This window comes from Pan paniscus, chromosome 6, assembly GCF_029289425.2.
Source record: "Pan paniscus chromosome 6, NHGRI_mPanPan1-v2.0_pri, whole genome shotgun sequence".
Classification (NCBI taxonomy): domain Eukaryota; kingdom Metazoa; phylum Chordata; class Mammalia; order Primates; family Hominidae; genus Pan; species Pan paniscus.
The window spans coordinates 10,690,967-10,709,133 of record NC_073255.2 but is presented as its reverse complement, the minus strand read 5'-3'; the positions used below and the strand labels follow the sequence as shown (position 1 = coordinate 10,709,133).

At 43.5% G+C, this 18,167-nt stretch overlaps 1 protein-coding gene across 6 annotated transcripts in view; it reads left to right on the top strand.

Annotated features, from left to right (window-relative positions):
- Nucleotides 1–18,167, top strand: part of RNF216 (ring finger protein 216) — a 166,920-nt gene that overhangs the window by 37,541 nt on the left and 111,212 nt on the right. For 3 of the 6 annotated variants that reach the window (XR_008625936.1, XM_034963601.3, XM_003819766.4), the window contains exons 4-7: nucleotides 2,591–3,433; nucleotides 5,040–5,116; nucleotides 13,731–13,833; nucleotides 14,946–15,110. Coding sequence is in view for 4 of the 6 variants with exons in the window: in XM_034963601.3 (XP_034819492.1) it covers nucleotides 2,591–3,433; nucleotides 5,040–5,116; nucleotides 13,731–13,833; nucleotides 14,946–15,110 (1,188 nt within the window). In the remaining 2 variants the exon portion in view is untranslated. The remainder of the gene's footprint in view (nucleotides 1–2,590; nucleotides 3,434–5,039; nucleotides 5,117–13,730; nucleotides 13,834–14,945; nucleotides 15,111–18,167) is intronic. The other 3 variants (XR_008625937.2, XM_063605612.1, XM_003819765.4) reach the window with 1 other exon arrangement.

The window sequence follows — 18,167 nt, the reverse complement described above, 5'->3', positions numbered from 1 at the left end:
CTCTTCTACAACTCCAGTTATGTGTTTTGAAGACCTTTTTGTTCTTGACGTGTTCTCTTACCTAATGTTCCATTTTGTCTATGCCTTACTATGGCTATTCTGACCTGGCTTTCAATGCACTAATTTCTCTCTTCAACTGTATTTACTTAAAATGCTATATATCCATATATAGCATTAGTTATTGTATTTCTAGTTATTGTATTAGTTATTGTATTTTTCCATTCTGTAATTTGCGTTCGATTCTTCTTCTTGGCTGCAGTTCTCAATCTAGTCTTTGATTTCCCTAAACATGCTAACTGTTACTTTAGAATTCATGTTGTTAATTTCACTGTGTGAAACCCTTGTATATTTGTTTCTGTTGTCTGTTACTTCTCTTGTTTTGATTTTCTGTTGCTGCATTAAGTTCTTGTATGCCTAGTTATTTTTGAGTGAGTGTAAGTCATTGTATACGAAAACTTTGGGATTCTGTATGATGTTGTTTCTCTATAGAGGATCTTAATTGGTTTCTTGAAGAAGAGTAAGAGCACCAGCACCTCACATTCAGGGAGTTAAACTTTCCACGCTGGGATTCAGTTCCTGGGAGGTCCAGGGTATTTCCAGCTTGGCCCTTACTTCAGTGGCGTAGTCCTCAGGGACCCACCCTAAAGCCTGAGATTCACCATCTCCTTTCTTCTAGGGACTTCCCAGAGGAACTGTTGTTACCAGTTTAGCATGTATCCTTCCAGGTCTTTTCTTTGAATTTGTATGTATCCATGTGTATATACATGTGGGTACATATACATACTTTTAGAAATGATTTTGTTTGTGTCTTATTGACATATTTTAAGTAAATGGAATCATTCTGTGTATGATTTTGCAGCTTGCTTTTCTTCACTTAATGGCATTTCTTAGTGAGGCTTTCCATTTCAGTACAGACTGAGCTACCTCTTTTTTGGTAGGGGTCAGTTGTAGAGTATTTTGTAGAACAAATAAGTAATAGTTTATTTAACCATTCACTCAGGGACAAACTTCACAATGTCTCTAGGCTTTTTTCTGTTTATGCTGAATATTCTTGTATATGCCCTTTTTAGATAGAGTTTATAGAACAGTATGAAAAAATGATGACAGACATACATTTTTTATTTATATTTATGTATTTGTGTATTTATTTATTTATTTGAGACAGAGTCTCGCTCTGTCTCCAGGCTGGAGTGCTGTGGTACCATCTTGGCTCACTGCAACCTCTTGACTCCCTGGTTCAAGCAATTCTGCTCCGTCAGCCTCCCGAGTAGCTGGGATTGCAGGCACACGCCACCACGCCCAGCTGATGTTTGTATTTTTAGTAGAGACGGGGTTTCACCATGTTGGCCAGGAAGGTCTCGATCTCCTGACCTCGTGATCCGCCTGCCTTGGCCTCCCTGAATGCTGGGATTACAGGCATGAGCCACCACACCTGGCCTACGTTTTTTATTTTAATAAATAGTGCCAAATTTCTCTCCTAAATTCACCAGCAGTAAATGATAGTATAAGAATTTTCACACATCGGCCAAGCGCAGTGCCCCACACCTGTAATCCCAGCACTTTGGGAGGCTGAGGTGGGCCAGTCATCTGAGGTCAGGAGTTCAAGACCAGCCTGGCCAACATGGCAAAAACCTGTCTCTAACAAAAATACAAAAATTAGCTGGATGTAGAGGTGTGCGCCTATAATCCCAGCTACTCGGAGGCTGCGGCAGGATAATTGCTTGAACCTGGGAGGCAGAAGTTGGCGTGAGCTGAGATCATGCCACTGCACTCCAGCCTGGGCGATAGAGCGAGACTCTGTCTCAAAAAAAAAAAAAAAGATTTTTCACCATCCTCACCAATGCTTGGTATTATCTAATTTAAAAGTTTGCCAGTCTTACAGGGAAAAAAATACTGTTTTGTTTTAATTTTTCATTTTGCTAGTTACTAATGAGATTTAGATTTTTTAATATGTTTTTTGAACATTTCTTATTCTTCTGATGTGTTAGCATTCTTTCATTGTTGTATCTGCTGTGGAGTTATTTTTGTTTTAGTGGTCTCAGATTAAATTATAATTCAGGGCTGGGTTCACTGGCTCATGCCTGTAATCCCAGCACTTTGGGAGGCTGAGGGAGGCGGATCACTTGAGGCCAGGAGTTTGAGACCAGCATGGCCAACATGGCAAAACCCCATCTCTATTAGAAACACAAAAATTAGCTGGACATATTGGCACATTTTTGTAATCCCAGCTACTTGGGAGGCTGAGGCACAAGAGTTGCTTGAGCCCGGGAGGCAGAGGTTGCAGTGAGCCGAGGTCGCACCATTGCACTCCAGCCTGGGTAGCAGAGGAAAACTGTGTCTCAAAAATAAAAATAAATTATAATTCAAACTATATCTCAAGCTTTAATCTATGAATGACTACTTTGATTCTTACAGATAGTATATAGTGTAATCAAATTTCAGTGTTAAGATAAATGTAAAGAATAGGTATTGTTAAGGGAGAGGGTGTTTTTGTTTCTTTCCTGTCCTATCTCGGAAGCTCAATATAAGTACATAAGGAGGGATAGGCATAGGAAAGAAATTGAATTATTAAAATTTCATTTTTTCTTAGACAAATAAACCTCAGAGATCACAACCCAATCTCATCAAACCAGCTGCCCAGTGGCAAGATCTGAAAAGGTTGGGAGAAGAAAGGCCTAAAAAGTCTAGAGCAGCATTTGAATCAGATAAGAGCAGCTATTTTTCAGTGTGTAACAACCCATTGTTTGATTCTGGGGCACAGGATGATTCTGAGGATGACTACGGTGAATTTCTGGATCTTGGGCCTCCTGGAATCTCTGAATTCACTAAGCCAAGTGGCCAAACAGAAAGAGAACCCAAGCCTGGACCGAGTCATAACCAAGCAGCAAATGACATTGTCAACCCCAGATCAGAGCAGAAAGTCATCATCTTGGAAGAAGGTAGCCTTCTTTACACAGAAAGTGATCCTTTGGAAACTCAGAACCAGTCATCCGAAGACTCAGAGACAGAGCTGTTATCAAATCTAGGAGAGTCAGCTGCTCTAGCAGATGATCAGGCCATCGAAGAAGACTGCTGGTTAGATCATCCTTACTTCCAGTCTCTGAACCAACAGCCCCGTGAAATAACAAACCAGGTTGTTCCTCAGGAACGGCAGCCTGAAGCAGAACTGGGCCGCTTGTTGTTTCAGCATGAATTCCCAGGGCCCGCTTTTCCAAGGCCGGAACCCCAGCAAGGTGGGATTTCAGGCCCCTCTTCTCCTCAGCCTGCCCATCCTCTAGGAGAGTTTGAAGACCAACAGTTAGCAAGTGATGATGAAGAGCCAGGTCCAGCCTTTCCAATGCAAGAATCTCAAGAGCCCAATTTGGAAAACATTTGGGGGCAAGAAGCTGCAGAGGTAGATCAAGAGCTCGTTGAACTACTAGTGAAAGAAACGGTAAGTTTTATTTTATCAAGTAAATGTAGAAACTACATATACTGAGTTTTTTTCTTTTTTTTTTTCTTTGCAAAAAAAAAGAAAGTTGTTGGTATGCGTGGACTTCATTTTCCTAAGAAGTATATATCTAGATGTACAGAATAGAAGAGACACTCTGAAGACATGAAAATGGAATCAGGGTTCCTTTACTATACTTAACCTTCAGGAAGCTCTCTGGGATTCTAACTGCATATCATGGTGGCCTGGTGCTGTCATACCTGCAGTCCCTCGTTTTTTTCAAATTCCTTGAGTTCACTCCAAATGGAAACCCTTAAAGTAGGTTTATTGAATTACCTAGACCTATGCTGTCCAATATGGCACTTACTAGCTCCTTGTGGCTGTTTACATTTAAATGTCTTACAGTTAAATAAAATTTTCCAGTGGCATCAGTCACATCTTAACCTTAGTAGCCACATGAGGCTAACAGCTTACCTCATCATCAAGCATGGAGGACAATGTTTCTGTCATCCAACAAAGCTCTATTAGTGGTGATATTAAGAGTAACACAAGGGCCGGGTGTGCTGGCTCACACCTGTAATCCCAGCACTTTGGGAGGACAAGGCGGGTGGATCACAAGATCAGGATATCAAGACCATCCTGGGTAACACGGTGAAACCCTGTCTCTACTAAAAAAATTAAAAATTAGCCGGGCGTGGTGGCGGGCGCCTGTAGTCCCAACTTCTTGGGAGGCTGAGGCAGGAGAATGGCGTGAACCCGGGAGGCAGAGCTTGCAGTGAGTCAAGATCGTGCCACTGCACTCCAGCCTGGGCGACAGAGTGAGACCCTATCTCACAAAAAAAAAAAAAAAAAAAAGGTGTTACATCTGGTAACCACTATTTGCCTTCAAACAAGTCCATTAACCCTACTTTACCCGGCGGGTTTTTTTTGTTTTGTTTTTGGTTTTTTTTTTTTTTTTGAGACCGAGTCTCATTCTGTCACCCAGGCTGGGGTACAGTGGTGCGATCTCAGCTCACTGCAACCTCCACCTCCTGGGTTCAAGCGATTCTTCTGTCTCAGCCTCCCGAGTAGCTGGGATCACAGGCACATACCACCACGTCTGGCTAATTTTTGTATTTTTTTAGTAGAGACGGGGTTTCACCATGTTGGCCAGGCTGGTTTTGAACTCCTGACCTCAGGTGATCCGCCTGCCTCGACCTCCCAAAGTGCTTCGATTATAGGCATGAGCCACTGCGCCCGGCCACCCAGGTGTTTTTATCTAGCCACTTAGGTTGTGTGCTGCTTGAGGGCTGGCATGAGATTGTAACTTATTTGTGTTTGGATTCCCTTTGTCTAGACAGAGATGCTCAATATTTGTTGAAGCAATGAAGAATGGATCTGTAAAATGGGGACAGAGAACCAGATCTCTCAAGACCTTTCTAGACCTCATCTTCTATGTAGACAGATGAATCTGGGAACTAGTGTTGAATTTGAAGACACACACAGACCTGCTTCACAGCCCTTTTCTAGTCTTTAGTCATCTTATTATACTTTTTGCCATCTGTCTTGTATTGCCATTTGAAACCATTCTAGTGAATGAAATATAAATTATGTTCTTATTTGTTTCTAGGAAGCAAGATTTCCAGATGTAGCAAATGGGTTTATTGAGGAAATAATTCATTTTAAGAATTATTATGATCTGAATGTGTAAGTATACTACCATGCTTTTTTTGTGGTGGTGGTGGTGGTAAAATATATGTAATAAAAAATTTACCATTTTAATCATTTTTAAATATACAATTGGGTGGTGTTAAGTAAATTCACATTATTATGCAACTATCACCACCATCCATCTTCAGAACTCTTTCATCTTCTCAAACTGAAACTCTGTCCGCATTAAACACTCACTCCCCATCCCCTTCCCAAGCCAGTGGCACCCACCATCCTACTTTCTTTCTATATGGATTTGGCTACTATCAGGGACCTCATGTGTTTGTTCTTTTCTGACTGGCTTATTTCACTTGGCATTATGTCTTTTTTAATGACCTTGTTCGTTCTGACATTAGTGATACACAGACTGTTTTCTGGATTTTATGGAATACTGCATGGTTATAGAATTATGATAACTGAGTTGTTTCTAAGCGTTGATACTACGTGTGTTTTAGTCAAGATGTTAAGACATTTTCTTCCCTACAATTGTAACAAAATGTTCTGCAACCACTCTGTTTGGAGAAATACATGGAAGCATTTTTTTTTTTTTTTTTTTTTTTGAGACGGAGTCTCACTCTGTCGCCCAGGCTGGAGTCCAGTGGTGCGATCTCGGCTCACTGCAAGCTCCACCTCCCAGGTTCAGGCCATTCTCCTGCCTCAGCCTCCTGAGTAGCTGGGACTACAGGCGCCTGCCACCACGCCTGGCTAATTTTGTGTATTTTTAGTAGAGATGGGGTTTCACCATGTTAGCCAGGATGGTCTCGATCTCCTGACCTCGTGATCCACCCGCCTCGGCCTCCCAAAGTGCTGGGATTACAGGTGTGAGCCACTGCTCCCAGCCATATTTCTTAATTTTCATTATAAAAGGGATAAATATGGGCCAGACATATGGGTCACACCTTTAATTCTGGCACTTTGGGAGGCTGAGGCAAGAGGATTGCCTGAGTCCAGGAATTCAAGGCTGCAGTGAGCTGTGTTATGCTACTGCACTCCAGCCTGGGAGACAGAGTGGGACCTTGTCTCTTATTTTAAAAAAAATTTTTATAAGTGGTAAATATGCTTTTTTAAAAAATAAGTTTTCCTGAAGAATATAAAATGAAAAATATACTCTTTCCCCTCCTTCTGATCTGCAGAGGTGAAATAATTGTAATTTTTTTTTTTGTTTTTGGAGACAGAGTCTTATTCTATTGCCCAGGCTAGAGTGCAGTGGTGCCATCTTGGCTTAAACAGCAGTCTCCACCTCCCAGGTTCAAGGAGTTCTCCTGCTCAGTCTCCTGAGTAGCTGGCATTACAGGCGTACTCCACCCTGTCCGGCTAATTTTTGTATTTTTAGTAGAGACAGGGTTTCATCATGTTGGTCAGGCTGGTCTTGAAACCCTGACCTCGTGATCTGCTCGCCTCAGCCTCTCAAAGTGCTGGGATTACAGCCATAAGCCACCGTGCCCAGCCTGGTGGTAAATTTAAACAAAATAGTTCACTAAACACCTTTCCCCAAAGTTCCTATCTTATACTGTAGTTCTCAGTCAAGGTTGCAGGTGAGTTTCTTCCCTGCCAAGGCTGAGAAGGAAGGTCCCCTTTCCAGGTGCTTAGCCCAATGTAGGTACTTTTTTCTAATTTGTACAATGACACTGTTGGAGCCATTAGTGGCCTTGTCTGATCCCACCTCTGTACAGAGGCAACCACTGTCATCAGATTTATATTTTTTTATTTATTTATTATTATTATTATTTTTTAATCATTCTTGGGTGTTTCTCGCAGAGGGAGATTAGGCAGGGTCATAGGACAATAGTGGAGGGAAGGTCAGCGGATAAACACGTGAACAAAGGTCTCTGGTTTTCCTAGGCAGAGGACCCTGGGGCCTTCCGCAGTGTTTGTGTCCCTGGGTACTTGAGATTAGGTAGTGGTGATGACTCTTAACAAGCATGCGGCCTTCAAGCATCTGTTTAACACAGCACATCTTGCACTGCCCTTATTCCATTTAACCCTGAGTGGACACAGCACATGTTTCAGAGAGCACCGGGTTGGAGGTAAGGTAATAGATGAACAGCATCCCAAGGTGGAAGAATTTTTCTTAGTACAGAACAAAATGGAGTCTCCTATGTCTACTTCTTTCTACACAGACACAGCAACAATCTGATTTCTCTATCTTTTCCCCACATTTCCCCCTTTTCTGTTCGACACAACCGTCATCGTCATCATGGCCCGTTCTCAATGAGCTGTTGGGAACACCTCCCAGATGGGGTGGCGGCCAGGCAGAGGGGCTCCTCACTTCCCAGAAGGGGCAGCTGGGCAGAGGCGCTCCCCACCTCCCGGACGGGGCGGCTGGCCAGGCGGGGGCTGACCCCCGGCCTCCCTCCCGGATGGGGCAGCTGGCCAGGCGGGGGCTGACCCCCCGCCTCCCTCCCGGACAGGGCGGCTGGCCGGGCGGGGGCTGACCTCCCGCCTCCCTCCCGGACGGGCTGGCTGCCGGGCAGAGGGGCTCCTCACTTCCCGGACGGGGCAGCTGCCGGGCGGAGGGGCCCCTCACTTCTCGGACGGGGCGGCTGCGGGGCGGAGGGGCTCCTCACTTCTCAGACGGGGCAGCCGGGCAGAGACGCTCCTCACCTCCCAGACGGGGTCGCGGCCTGGCAGAGGTGCTCCTCACATCCCAGATGGGGCGGCGGGGCAGAGGCGCTCCCCACATCTCAGACGATGGGCGGCCGGGCAGAGACGCTCCTCACTTCCTAGATGTGATGGCGGCCGGGAAGAGGCGCTCCTCACTTCCCAGACTGGGCTGCCGGGCAGAGGGGCTCCTCACATCCCAGACGATGGGCGGCCAGGGAGAGACGCTCCTCACTTCCCAGACGGGGTGGCGGCTGGGCAGAGGCTGAAATCTCGGCACTTTGGGAGGCCAAGGCAGGCGGCTGGGAGGTGGAGGTTGTAGCAAGCCGAGATCACGCCACTGCACTCCAGCCTGGGCAACATTGAGCACTGAGTGAACGAGACTCCATCTGCAATCCCGGCACCTCGGGAGGCCGAGGCTGGCAGATCACTCCCGGTTAGGAGCTGGAGACCAGCCCAGCCAACACGGTGAAACCCCGTCTCCACCAAAAAAATACGAAAACCAGTCAGGCGTGGCGGCGCGCACCTGCAATCGCAGGCACTTGGCAGGCTAAGGCAGAAGAATCAGGCAGGGAGGTTGCAGTGAGCAGAGATGGCGGCAGTACAGTCCAGCTTTGGCTGGGCATCAGAGGGAGACCGTGGAAAGAGAGGGAGAGGGAGACCATGGGAAGAGGGAGAGGGACAGGGACAGGGAGAGGGAGAGCTATTTATTTATTTTTGAGACGGAGTCTCACTCTGTCACCTAGGCTAGAGTGCAGTGGTGCGATCTCAGCTCACTGCAGCCTCCGTCTCCCAGGTTCAAGTGATTCTCCTGCCTCAGCCTCCCAAGTAGCTGGGATTACAGGCATGCGCCATCATGTCTGGCTAATTTTTGTGTTTTTAGTAGAGACAGTTTCCCTATGTTGGCCAGGCTGGTCTTGGAACTCCTGACCTCAGGTGATCCATCTGCCTCGGCCTCCCAAAGTGCTGGGATTACACGTGTGACCCACTGCACCTGGCCTTCCCTTAATCTTTATCAATTTTACTTAACATGCTTGTCAGTAAGGCAAAACCGTTAAGAGTGTACACTACCAGGCCATAGATTGGTGGTGTTGGTCAGTTCTGGAAATTTTGTAGCTGTTTCCTGTCTTCTGTAACTCTTCTCCCACAATCTCCATGTCTCTAAGTCCACCTCTTTGTCTCTGAGATGCATTCTGGATGATTTCTTCAGGGGTGTTCTTCTAGCCCACAAATTTCTCTTCAGTAGAGTGTAATCTCCTTTTAACTCATCCACCGTGTTACTGGTTTTCAGTTATGAAATTTTAGCTTTTAATTCTCTTGGTTATTTTCCTAGAGTTTTGCTCTTTGCCTATATTTTTAATCTTTTTTTAATTTCTTTAACCAATAAACGTAGCTTCTCTGTGAGTTTGATTGTTCTGATGTGTTAAGTTCTTGGGAATCATATTCTGTTCTTCCTGCTGGCTCCCATGGTGCCTCGTTTTCTTGTGTATTTTCTAAATTTGACTCTAAGCTCATGTCTTGAGTTCTTGATAGAGTTGGTTTCTTTAGAGATTATTGCTTTTGCTTCTTTCAAGTCCCCAAGGGCAGTGTCAGTTTGAAACGACTTTAGATTCCTGTCTTGGAAGTTTTTGGATTACACAAACTGTTTTTTATTTTTTATTTTTTTGAGACGAAGTCTCACTCTCTTGCCCAGGCTGGAGTGCAGTGGCATGATCCTGGCTCACTGCAACCTCCGTCTTCTGGGTTCGAGCGATTCTTCTGCCTCAGCCTCCTGAGTAGCTTGGATTACAGGTGCCCACTGCCCAGCTAATTTTTGTATTTTTAGTAGAGATAGGGTTTCACCATGTTGGCCAGGCTGGTCTCGAACTCCCGACCTCAAGTTATCCCACTGTCTCAGCCTCCCAAAGTGCTGGGAGACGTGAGCCACCATGCCCTGCAAACCTTTTGTTTATTTATTTATTTAGAGAGAGAGAGAGAGAGAGAGAGAGAGAGTTTTGCCCTTGTCGCCCAAGCTGGAGTGCAGTGGCATGATTTCAGCTCACTGCAACCTTCGCCTCCCAGGTTCAGGTGATTCTCCTGCCTCAGTCTCCCGAATAGCTGGGATTACAGGCATGTGTTACCTCGCCCGGCTTGGATTACCCAAACTCTTAAAGCATTTTTTATTTTTCAACGACAGACTCTACCTGGGTATTTAACCTTCCTTACAGTGAGGAAAGAAAGCCATTTGGTTATTTACATGCCAGTTACTCACTCTTCTGAAGCCTTTCCACATATTCTTTATTGTGTATAGTTTTTAAACTTGATTATTGTAGAATATAATATACATAAAGAAAAATGAACAAAATAAAGATGCACAGCTCAATAATTTATCACAAACCAAACATTTATGGAACCACAACCCAGAAATCTTCAAGAAATAGAACGTTGCTATCCTTTTTGAACACTACATAAAGATTTTGTATAGTCTATAGTCTTTTGAGTCTGATTTCTTTTCACTCAGCATTATGTTAGGTTTATTCATGTGGGGTAGAACCACAGTTTATATATTTTCCATTGCTAAGTGGTATTCCATTTATACCACTTAGCAATGAAATTTTCCATCTACTTTTGATAGGCATTTGAGTTCTGACTGTCACAAATAATGTAGCTGTGAACATTCTCCTGCTTGTCTCCTGAACTCTACTTGCCCCACAACCTGGCATCCACCTTCCTATTGGCTATGTTTGTGTCTTCCAGCAGAATTGTTTGTTGGAGATTTTTTTCCCCTCCTAAGCTTTTAAAATACTTTCATTTTGGGTTTCCAAGTGGCATGATAATAACTACATTTTTAAAAATTACTAAGCTTTATTTTTTAGAGCAGTTTTAGGTTTATAGGAAAATTGAGCAGCAATGACTACATTTTTACAATGAAAACTTTCTTGTAGGCTTCTACTCGTCTAAAAAGCAACTTATATGTGTGAATTGCTTTAACAACTCTTCGACAATACTGAGTTATGATGTTATTTTTTGTAGTTAATTAGAGTAGGCATGAAGTAGCATAAGTGACATTTCTTTGCTAATTGGCTGTGTTTTTCATATATTTGTTTACTAATTGTATTTCCCTTGCGTGTGAATTGTTTACTTCTCTCTTCTCTTTGAATTCCTTTTTTTTTTTTTTTTTTGGTTAATGTTTTCCTGGTTATGAAATGTAATACAGGTTTGTTCATTACAGAAAATGTAAATGATAGAGAAAAGTATAAACTTAGCTCATTTATAGAACAATGATTTGAATACCAGATACCATGTTTTAGTATTTTTTAACAATTTAACCTCATAGAAATTGAGTATATTCAATGTTTTTCTCTCCTTCTGCAAATGAACATCATGTTTAAATATATCTTCAAGATTGTCTAGAAAAATCACTAAAACATAATCAAATTGACACCTTCTCTTACAGTTCTGTTCTCCTACTTCCTGAGTCTCACACGTGTACTTATTTTTAGGGACTTGCTGACCCTCTGTGCTTTTTGTGTCACTCAGAAACAAACACTGATCCTTAAACACATTAAAATTTTCGTGAAATCCAAAAAGCAAGGGAATGTACAGTCATTGTATTGCATCTTTTCAAGCCAATCTTGTTTTCCTGACACTGCTTTCCTTTCCATTAGCCTCCGGACTCCTAGGACAATGTTAATTCCACAGCTAAACTAAAATGTTAATGGAAACTGGAAATAAGGCCCAAAGCTGAGTTGAGCAGGCTGGGATTTTGTTGTAGGTCAGTCTCAGTTGCTTTATGTGCGTCTTTAAATGGCCTTCAGATGGAACCGTCTGGCCATTTTAAGCAGGAAGCCTATTCATTAGAGAACCACATGGCAGGTAATCTACTCTGCCTGGTTAACTTAGACCTTTCGCTCACACGTGGTCAACTTCAGTTGGATGAAGGCAGCAACAACTATCTAAGGGTTGAAAGGTTGGAGTACTAGCCTGGCTTACTTTGCAGGAGTGACTTCTCTAGAACTGCTAGCATGTCAGATCAGCTCAAGCATGAGGTCATATGAAGAGGTGGGCAGATTGAAGTCCGACAGGCTTCCCCACTGCTTTTGCCCCAGGGTGCAGATATTAGAACAGAGGCTACCACTTGTTTCTGTAGAAGAAAAACTTTATCCTTCATTTTCTGTGCCTCCAAATGTCACTTAACCTCCAGAAGAGTTGTGTTGGTAAGCATAATGAAGGGATTAAACTAGAAATGAATTTTGACAGTTTATAGTGAGAGCTTCTGATTTCTGTCATGTGGAACTTCATGTCTGTAGCATTTCAGTATTTGAAGTTCTTAATATTGTTGCAAATATAAAATGAATTGGGGAGAGATGAACCTCTCAAACATGTTTTGTTTTTTCAAGAAATCATATCTACTGTTCCATCTGTATTTCATGTAGAGGTGTATTTATGTATCATTTACTTGAGAAAACACGTAAAAACAGACCATTTTAAAGCTAGTCCGTGTCTGGTTTGTCGCCACATCAAATATGCACATGTAATGAGTTGTCTGGAACTCAGGCCTTTCCCTACAGACGGGATTTTTGCTGGTAGCTAATTCTCAGGTCAGCCTTCAAAGGTTTGCATAACCTCATTGCACACCAGTAAATTCTAGGATGGAGAATTACCACTGATGACAATGGTTTTAAAGGAAAATGTACTCTGAATTCTTGTCGCCCTCTGTAATGGGAGGAGTTGCCTGCTTTTTTCCCTCTCTTTGGGCCTCAGGCGTTGTGTTCCGTGGACTGGGCAGGCTGTGGTGGTAGGGAAGTGGGGAGCTTAGAGATGAAGAGTATATGGGACTCCTGAAGTAACGGCAAAGGGAAATGCATTGAGATGTCAGGATGAGGGAGAAGGCTTTGACGTGGGTCCCCGGCGGGGGCTGCAGAATCAACGAACCTTTCCAAACCGGTCCCCAAACACTGGCACCTGGATGAGAAAAGGAGCAGAGCTGAGCACTTTTTCTCTGCCCTCTTTCTGCCAGACCTCCTGTTCTACTATTACAGGCCTTACTATTGACATCTGGCAAAAGAGAACCAGTAGAAAGGGAAGTGTGTGAGAACTGCAGGTATAGCACCTAGGAGGTCATCTTAGAAATCTACTGGAGCAAGAGAAAGAACAGAGAAAAGGGGAAGTCCCCATTACCCTCCGAGCGAAGAAGCTTCCTTGCTACTGAATGTGGCTAGAGCTGTACCCCACCCACTCTGTCTTCACTACTGTGCAGTCGTTCCAAGGTGGTTGTCTGATTTGACTGTGAAGAGCCTGGATAGTTAACATCTGTTGAGTCTGGGTGGTGATACATCAATGTGTGTTATCTCACTCTATATAGCCTTACTTTGGAAGTATTTCATGCTGATAATAGACAAAGCTAGTGGGTTTTGTGTGAAGAGAGTCTGTTCATAGGAAAACATGATCTGTTCATCAGTCTAGCTTAGCAGCTAGCTAAATAAACCAAGTGTAACTCAACGGCTCATAGATCTTTATATTACCATAGAGATTTATGTTACCACAGGGGTATAAAAAGTATTAATGAATTAACAGAAGGTCTTTTATATTTCATTTATTTATTACATCTCTTAGCAGACTGTTTTTTACTGTAAATGTGAACACACAGTTTTCCACTTCTTACTTGTTCATAGTTTTCTTGACAAAGAGTAGCTACTTTTCTTTCAAATTTTCCAATTTTGTGGTTTAACCAATAATAGTTTCAGTGACTTCATTACATTAACACCCAATTGATACATAAACTTCAGAGGAGTTTGCCTTAATCAGTATGTTCATTGCTTTTTAAATTTTTTATCTTTCACAAAGATAGAAATTCAGTGCAGTTGTTTGTTTATTTGTTTAGTTTTTCTGGGCTACAAACATCTTAATTTCTTGATAGGCCAGTTGTAATGTGTGACTAAGGACTATATTCTTCAAACATTGCATTTGAAGCAATGGGAAGGTGTGGGATTTGGAAGCAGTATGAAAGTAACATCATTTGTTTTTGCAGACTTTGTAATTTTCTTCTGGAAAACCCAGATTATCCAAAGAGAGAAGACAGAATCATTATAAATCCCAGTAGCAGTCTGCTGGCCAGCCAAGATGAGACAAAGGCAAGTGTCATGTTCGTGTTTTGCAGTCGCTGCCTGGAAATGCTCTGCTTTGGTGATGGTGGTGGTGTTGTTATCTCTGTGGGAAGAAAGTGCTTTGTTGGGACAAGTTTTTAAAGACTAGCCGAGGGACATAGGATTTCAGAATATGTCTATACTTCAGTGTGATCTCCCAGTCTGAGCCACTTTGAATTCTGTCTTTAACTTCTATCTTTCCTTGTAATTCTTATCTTCCTTTTCCCACAAAGAATTGAACGAATTCTCCATATCTTTAATCCTACAAAGCAAATTCCTAAAGCAAAACAAGAATTGGCCAAAACTCTTAACATTTTATTATGAAAATTTTCAAACCTACAGAAAAATTGAAATATTTTACGTTGATCATTTATATACCTACCACTGGTACTAGTTAACAGTTTACTGTATCCTCTTTATCATACATATGTCCTCTGTCTGTCCATCAGCACATCTTGTTGTGTTTCATTTCATGATAATGCATTTCAAAGTAAATTGCAAAAACATGAGTACACTTCCCTGTAAGTACTTCAGCATGCAGATCATTACCCAGAGTGGAATATCTTTTTCTTTTGATGTGAGGTTTGTATACAGTGTATACTATACATCTGTTTAACCAGATCTCATATCAAGATGTAAACAGTTTGGTTTTTAAAAACTTTAATCATTGTCATTATTTGTGATCTAAACTGGCATTTAGTGTGTTATATGGTAAAGTATGGTTGAGAACTAACTGTATTAAGATCTGTTGCTTGATCTTCCAACTCCCCATAGATTCTTTGACTATCTCTGTTACGTATTCTATAATAGAAAAGAAATAGTTGTTTGTAAATATGGTATGGAAAGAAGATGGCTGTAAGATTGGTTTAAATCCCCAACTATACTTCTTTAGTAGTAAAACTAGTCTGTCGGCTCCAGACAGGTTTGTTTAACCTCTCTGAGCCACCGTTTTCTCATCTGTCTTATAGGGCTGGTAACTTCCTTATAGAGTAATTAGAACAAATGTTATTCTTTTCTACACATGTAATTCTTAAAATGATTTCCCCTGTATGGGAAATGTACTGCCTGGCCTCTGATTTTTTGCTTCTCTCTCGTTTCAGTTGCCTAAAATAGACTTTTTTGACTATTCTAAATTGACCCCTCTTGACCAGCGCTGCTTCATCCAAGCTGCTGACCTCCTCATGGCCGACTTCAAAGTGCTCAGTAGTCAGGACATCAAGTGGGCCCTGCACGAGCTCAAAGGACACTATGCAATCACCCGAAAGGTACTCTACCTGGTCTTCCTGTTGGGGTCACACCTCTTGACTACATCTTCCCATGGTAACAGAATGAACAGTTCAGCTTGTGGAAATTGGGATGGTTTATGATTGCTAAGGAATTTATGAGGGTGAAGATAAATAGATGGGTGTTTGCTCATCGTGACGGACTAAATGAAAAGAAATAATAGATAGATGAGAAGCAGAGAAGTTCTGCTTTGACCGTAAAAACATGGAGCGTAATACATTCTACTGTAGAATGCAGGAGTGTGAAAGATGCGTTCTAATGCTGCTCCTTCCTGATTTGCTTTCCAACTTGGGACAGGTCACACGACCATCCATCCCCCAGGTGGCTCAGTTATCAGTGATAGGACGTAAGGTCTGTAGAGAGTCCGGGAACACAGCAGTGCCCCCTCAGAAGAGAATGGGCAGCTACTGACAGCTCCCAGCGTTCTCCCCCCAGGATCCTAAAATAGATGGCCCTTAAAGGCCTTGGTTGAGGGTGAGGTGAGGAGGGTGCTGGTTTGTGGTGGGTAACACAGGCGTCTTCCATGAAGGACAGCACACAGTGCCTGCTTTGTAGTTGTGGCCAGAACAGGAGCGCATGCACCAGCAGAGACCTTGGCTTACTCCTCTTGGTCGCTCTTACTGCCATTAAATTCTATTCTACTGAAATTCTTGTGATTCTCAGCAAACACAGTGATGTTTCTTTTGTCCAAAGGACAAACGTGGAGTTATCGTAGTGGTTAAAATACTCATTGGGTCTTACCTGTAGGAAGGGAAGAACCAAGCCAAGGATTGTGGCTCATGCTAAGGTCTAGGCCAAGCCCCTTCCACCTTTTCTTTTTCTTTTCTTTTTTTTTTTTTTGAGACGGAGTCTCACTCTGTTGCCCAGGCTGGAGTGCAATGGCATAATCTCAGCTCACTGCAGCCTCTGCCTCCCCATTTCAAGCAATTCTTCTGTCTCAGCCTCCTGAGTAGCTGCGACTATAGATGGCTCACCACCACGCCTGGTTGGTATTTTTAGTAAAGATGGGGTTTCACCATGTTGGCCAGGCTGGTCAGCAACTCCTGACCTCAGATGATCTGCCCACCTCAGCCTCCCACAGTGCTGGGATTACCGACATGAGCCACCGTGCCCGGCCAAAAAAAAGACTGAAAGAAAAATAGAGGGGCTTTGAAAGGGTAAAACAGGAGGCAACCTAAGGTAGACCAAAGGTCTCCAGAAGGGCCACCCTGAGGAAGGGACATTTAATCACAGACCCAAGTAGGAGTTTGGTGAAAGGGGTCGTGGAAGATGTTAGTATCATTTATTGGGGTGAGAACTAGTATAAACATCTGCTTTGGAGAGAAATAATCACGAAGTCAGTCTGGGAAACGTTGGTTGCCAATGTGCTGAGAAGGGCCTGTGAGACATCTGAGTAAAAATAATTCATTGGGAGGTTGAATGGACTAGAAAGTTTGGAAAATACAGACTGTAGATAGGATTTTTCTTTTTTAATCTCCTTGGGTTTTATGGTGATAGGACTTTGAGAGTCATCAGCATATGGAAAATCTCACCAGCCAGGATGAGGTACCCAGAGATACCAGGTGAGAAGAGAGGACTCCTGACATGCAAAGACCAAGCGGAGGAGGCAGGCAGACAGGAAGGAGGAAGTTGAGAGACCGGAGCAGTCTGTATTATTATCATCATCATCATGGTTATTCTTGTTTAGAAACAGGGTCTCTCTCTGTCACCCAGGCTGGAGTACAGTGGCCCAATCGTGGCTTATTGCAACCTTGACCTGGGCTCAAGCCATCCTCCTGCCTCAGCCTCCCATGTAGCTAGGACTACAGGTGCACGCCACCACACCTGGACGATCTTTTTATTTCATTTTTTGTAGAAATGGGGTCTTGCTAGATTGTGCAGGCTGGTCTTGAACTCCTGGCCTCAGGCTATCCTCCCACTTCAACCTCCTAAAGCACTGGGTTGCCACCATGCCCAGCCTATGTTATTAAATGCTGCTAAGAGTTTGTGCAAGATGAGGACTAAAATGTAGATGGTAGACTTATAGACTTGGCCACTCAATAATAAGCATAGATTAGTAAGTGCATAGATAGTTGCCAAATTAGAGACAGCTGGAAAGTTTGTGGTCGTAAGGGTGAGGTGGTGAAACAGCAGATAAACAGCTCCTTTGATAAGTTTCTCTACAAAGAGGGGAAGAAGAAAGAGGGGCTGGCATTGAAAGAGAGTTGAGATCACCTTCTCAACACCGCCACACTGGGGATTAAGTTTCAGCAGGAGTTTCAGACAAACACTGCATCATAGCCACCCCGCTTCTCATTGCTGCCCAGACTGGGACCCCAGCCTGCCCTGCACCCTAACAGCGTAGCCACAGTACATGAGCCCCAAGGCCTCCTATCCCCTGCCACAGTCAGGAGTCCCACCCAGTCTTCCTGAAAGGCTCCCACTCTTCCTTCTTCTCTTCCAGGCAGAATGGCCTTACCTCACACACCCTTCCTTCCGTTTCAAATCAGGTACCCCTTCTCCCTCCTGTTTTTAGGATGGCAAAGACTTGAGCACTTTTTTTTTTTTTTAAGACAGAGTCACGCTCTGTCGCCTAGGCTGGAGTGCAATGGCGCGATCTCAGCTCACTGCAACCTCCGCTTTCCAGGTTCACTGATTCTCATGCCTTAGCCCCCCAAGTAGCTGGGATTACAGGCGCTTGCTACCACGTCCAGCTAATTTTTTGTATTTTTACTAGAGATGGGGTTTTGCCATGTTGTCCAGGCTGGTCTTGAACACCTGACCTCAGGTGATCCACCTGCCTCGGCCTCCCAAAGTGCTGGGATTACAGGCGTGAGCCACCACGCCCACCCTGATTTGAACACATTTAAATCCTGATAAGGAAAATCTAACAGGGAGAAGCTGAAGGTAGGAAAGAAAAGGGATCCTCACCAGTGGAAGGATTTTGAACTCCAGCATCCTGTTGAAGGGTGGGGTGGATACAGGTGCACGCAGAGAAGAGCGTGGGGGAAGCAGGTTAGGGGAGAGTAAAGAGGAGCATTGACCAGAGAAACAACATG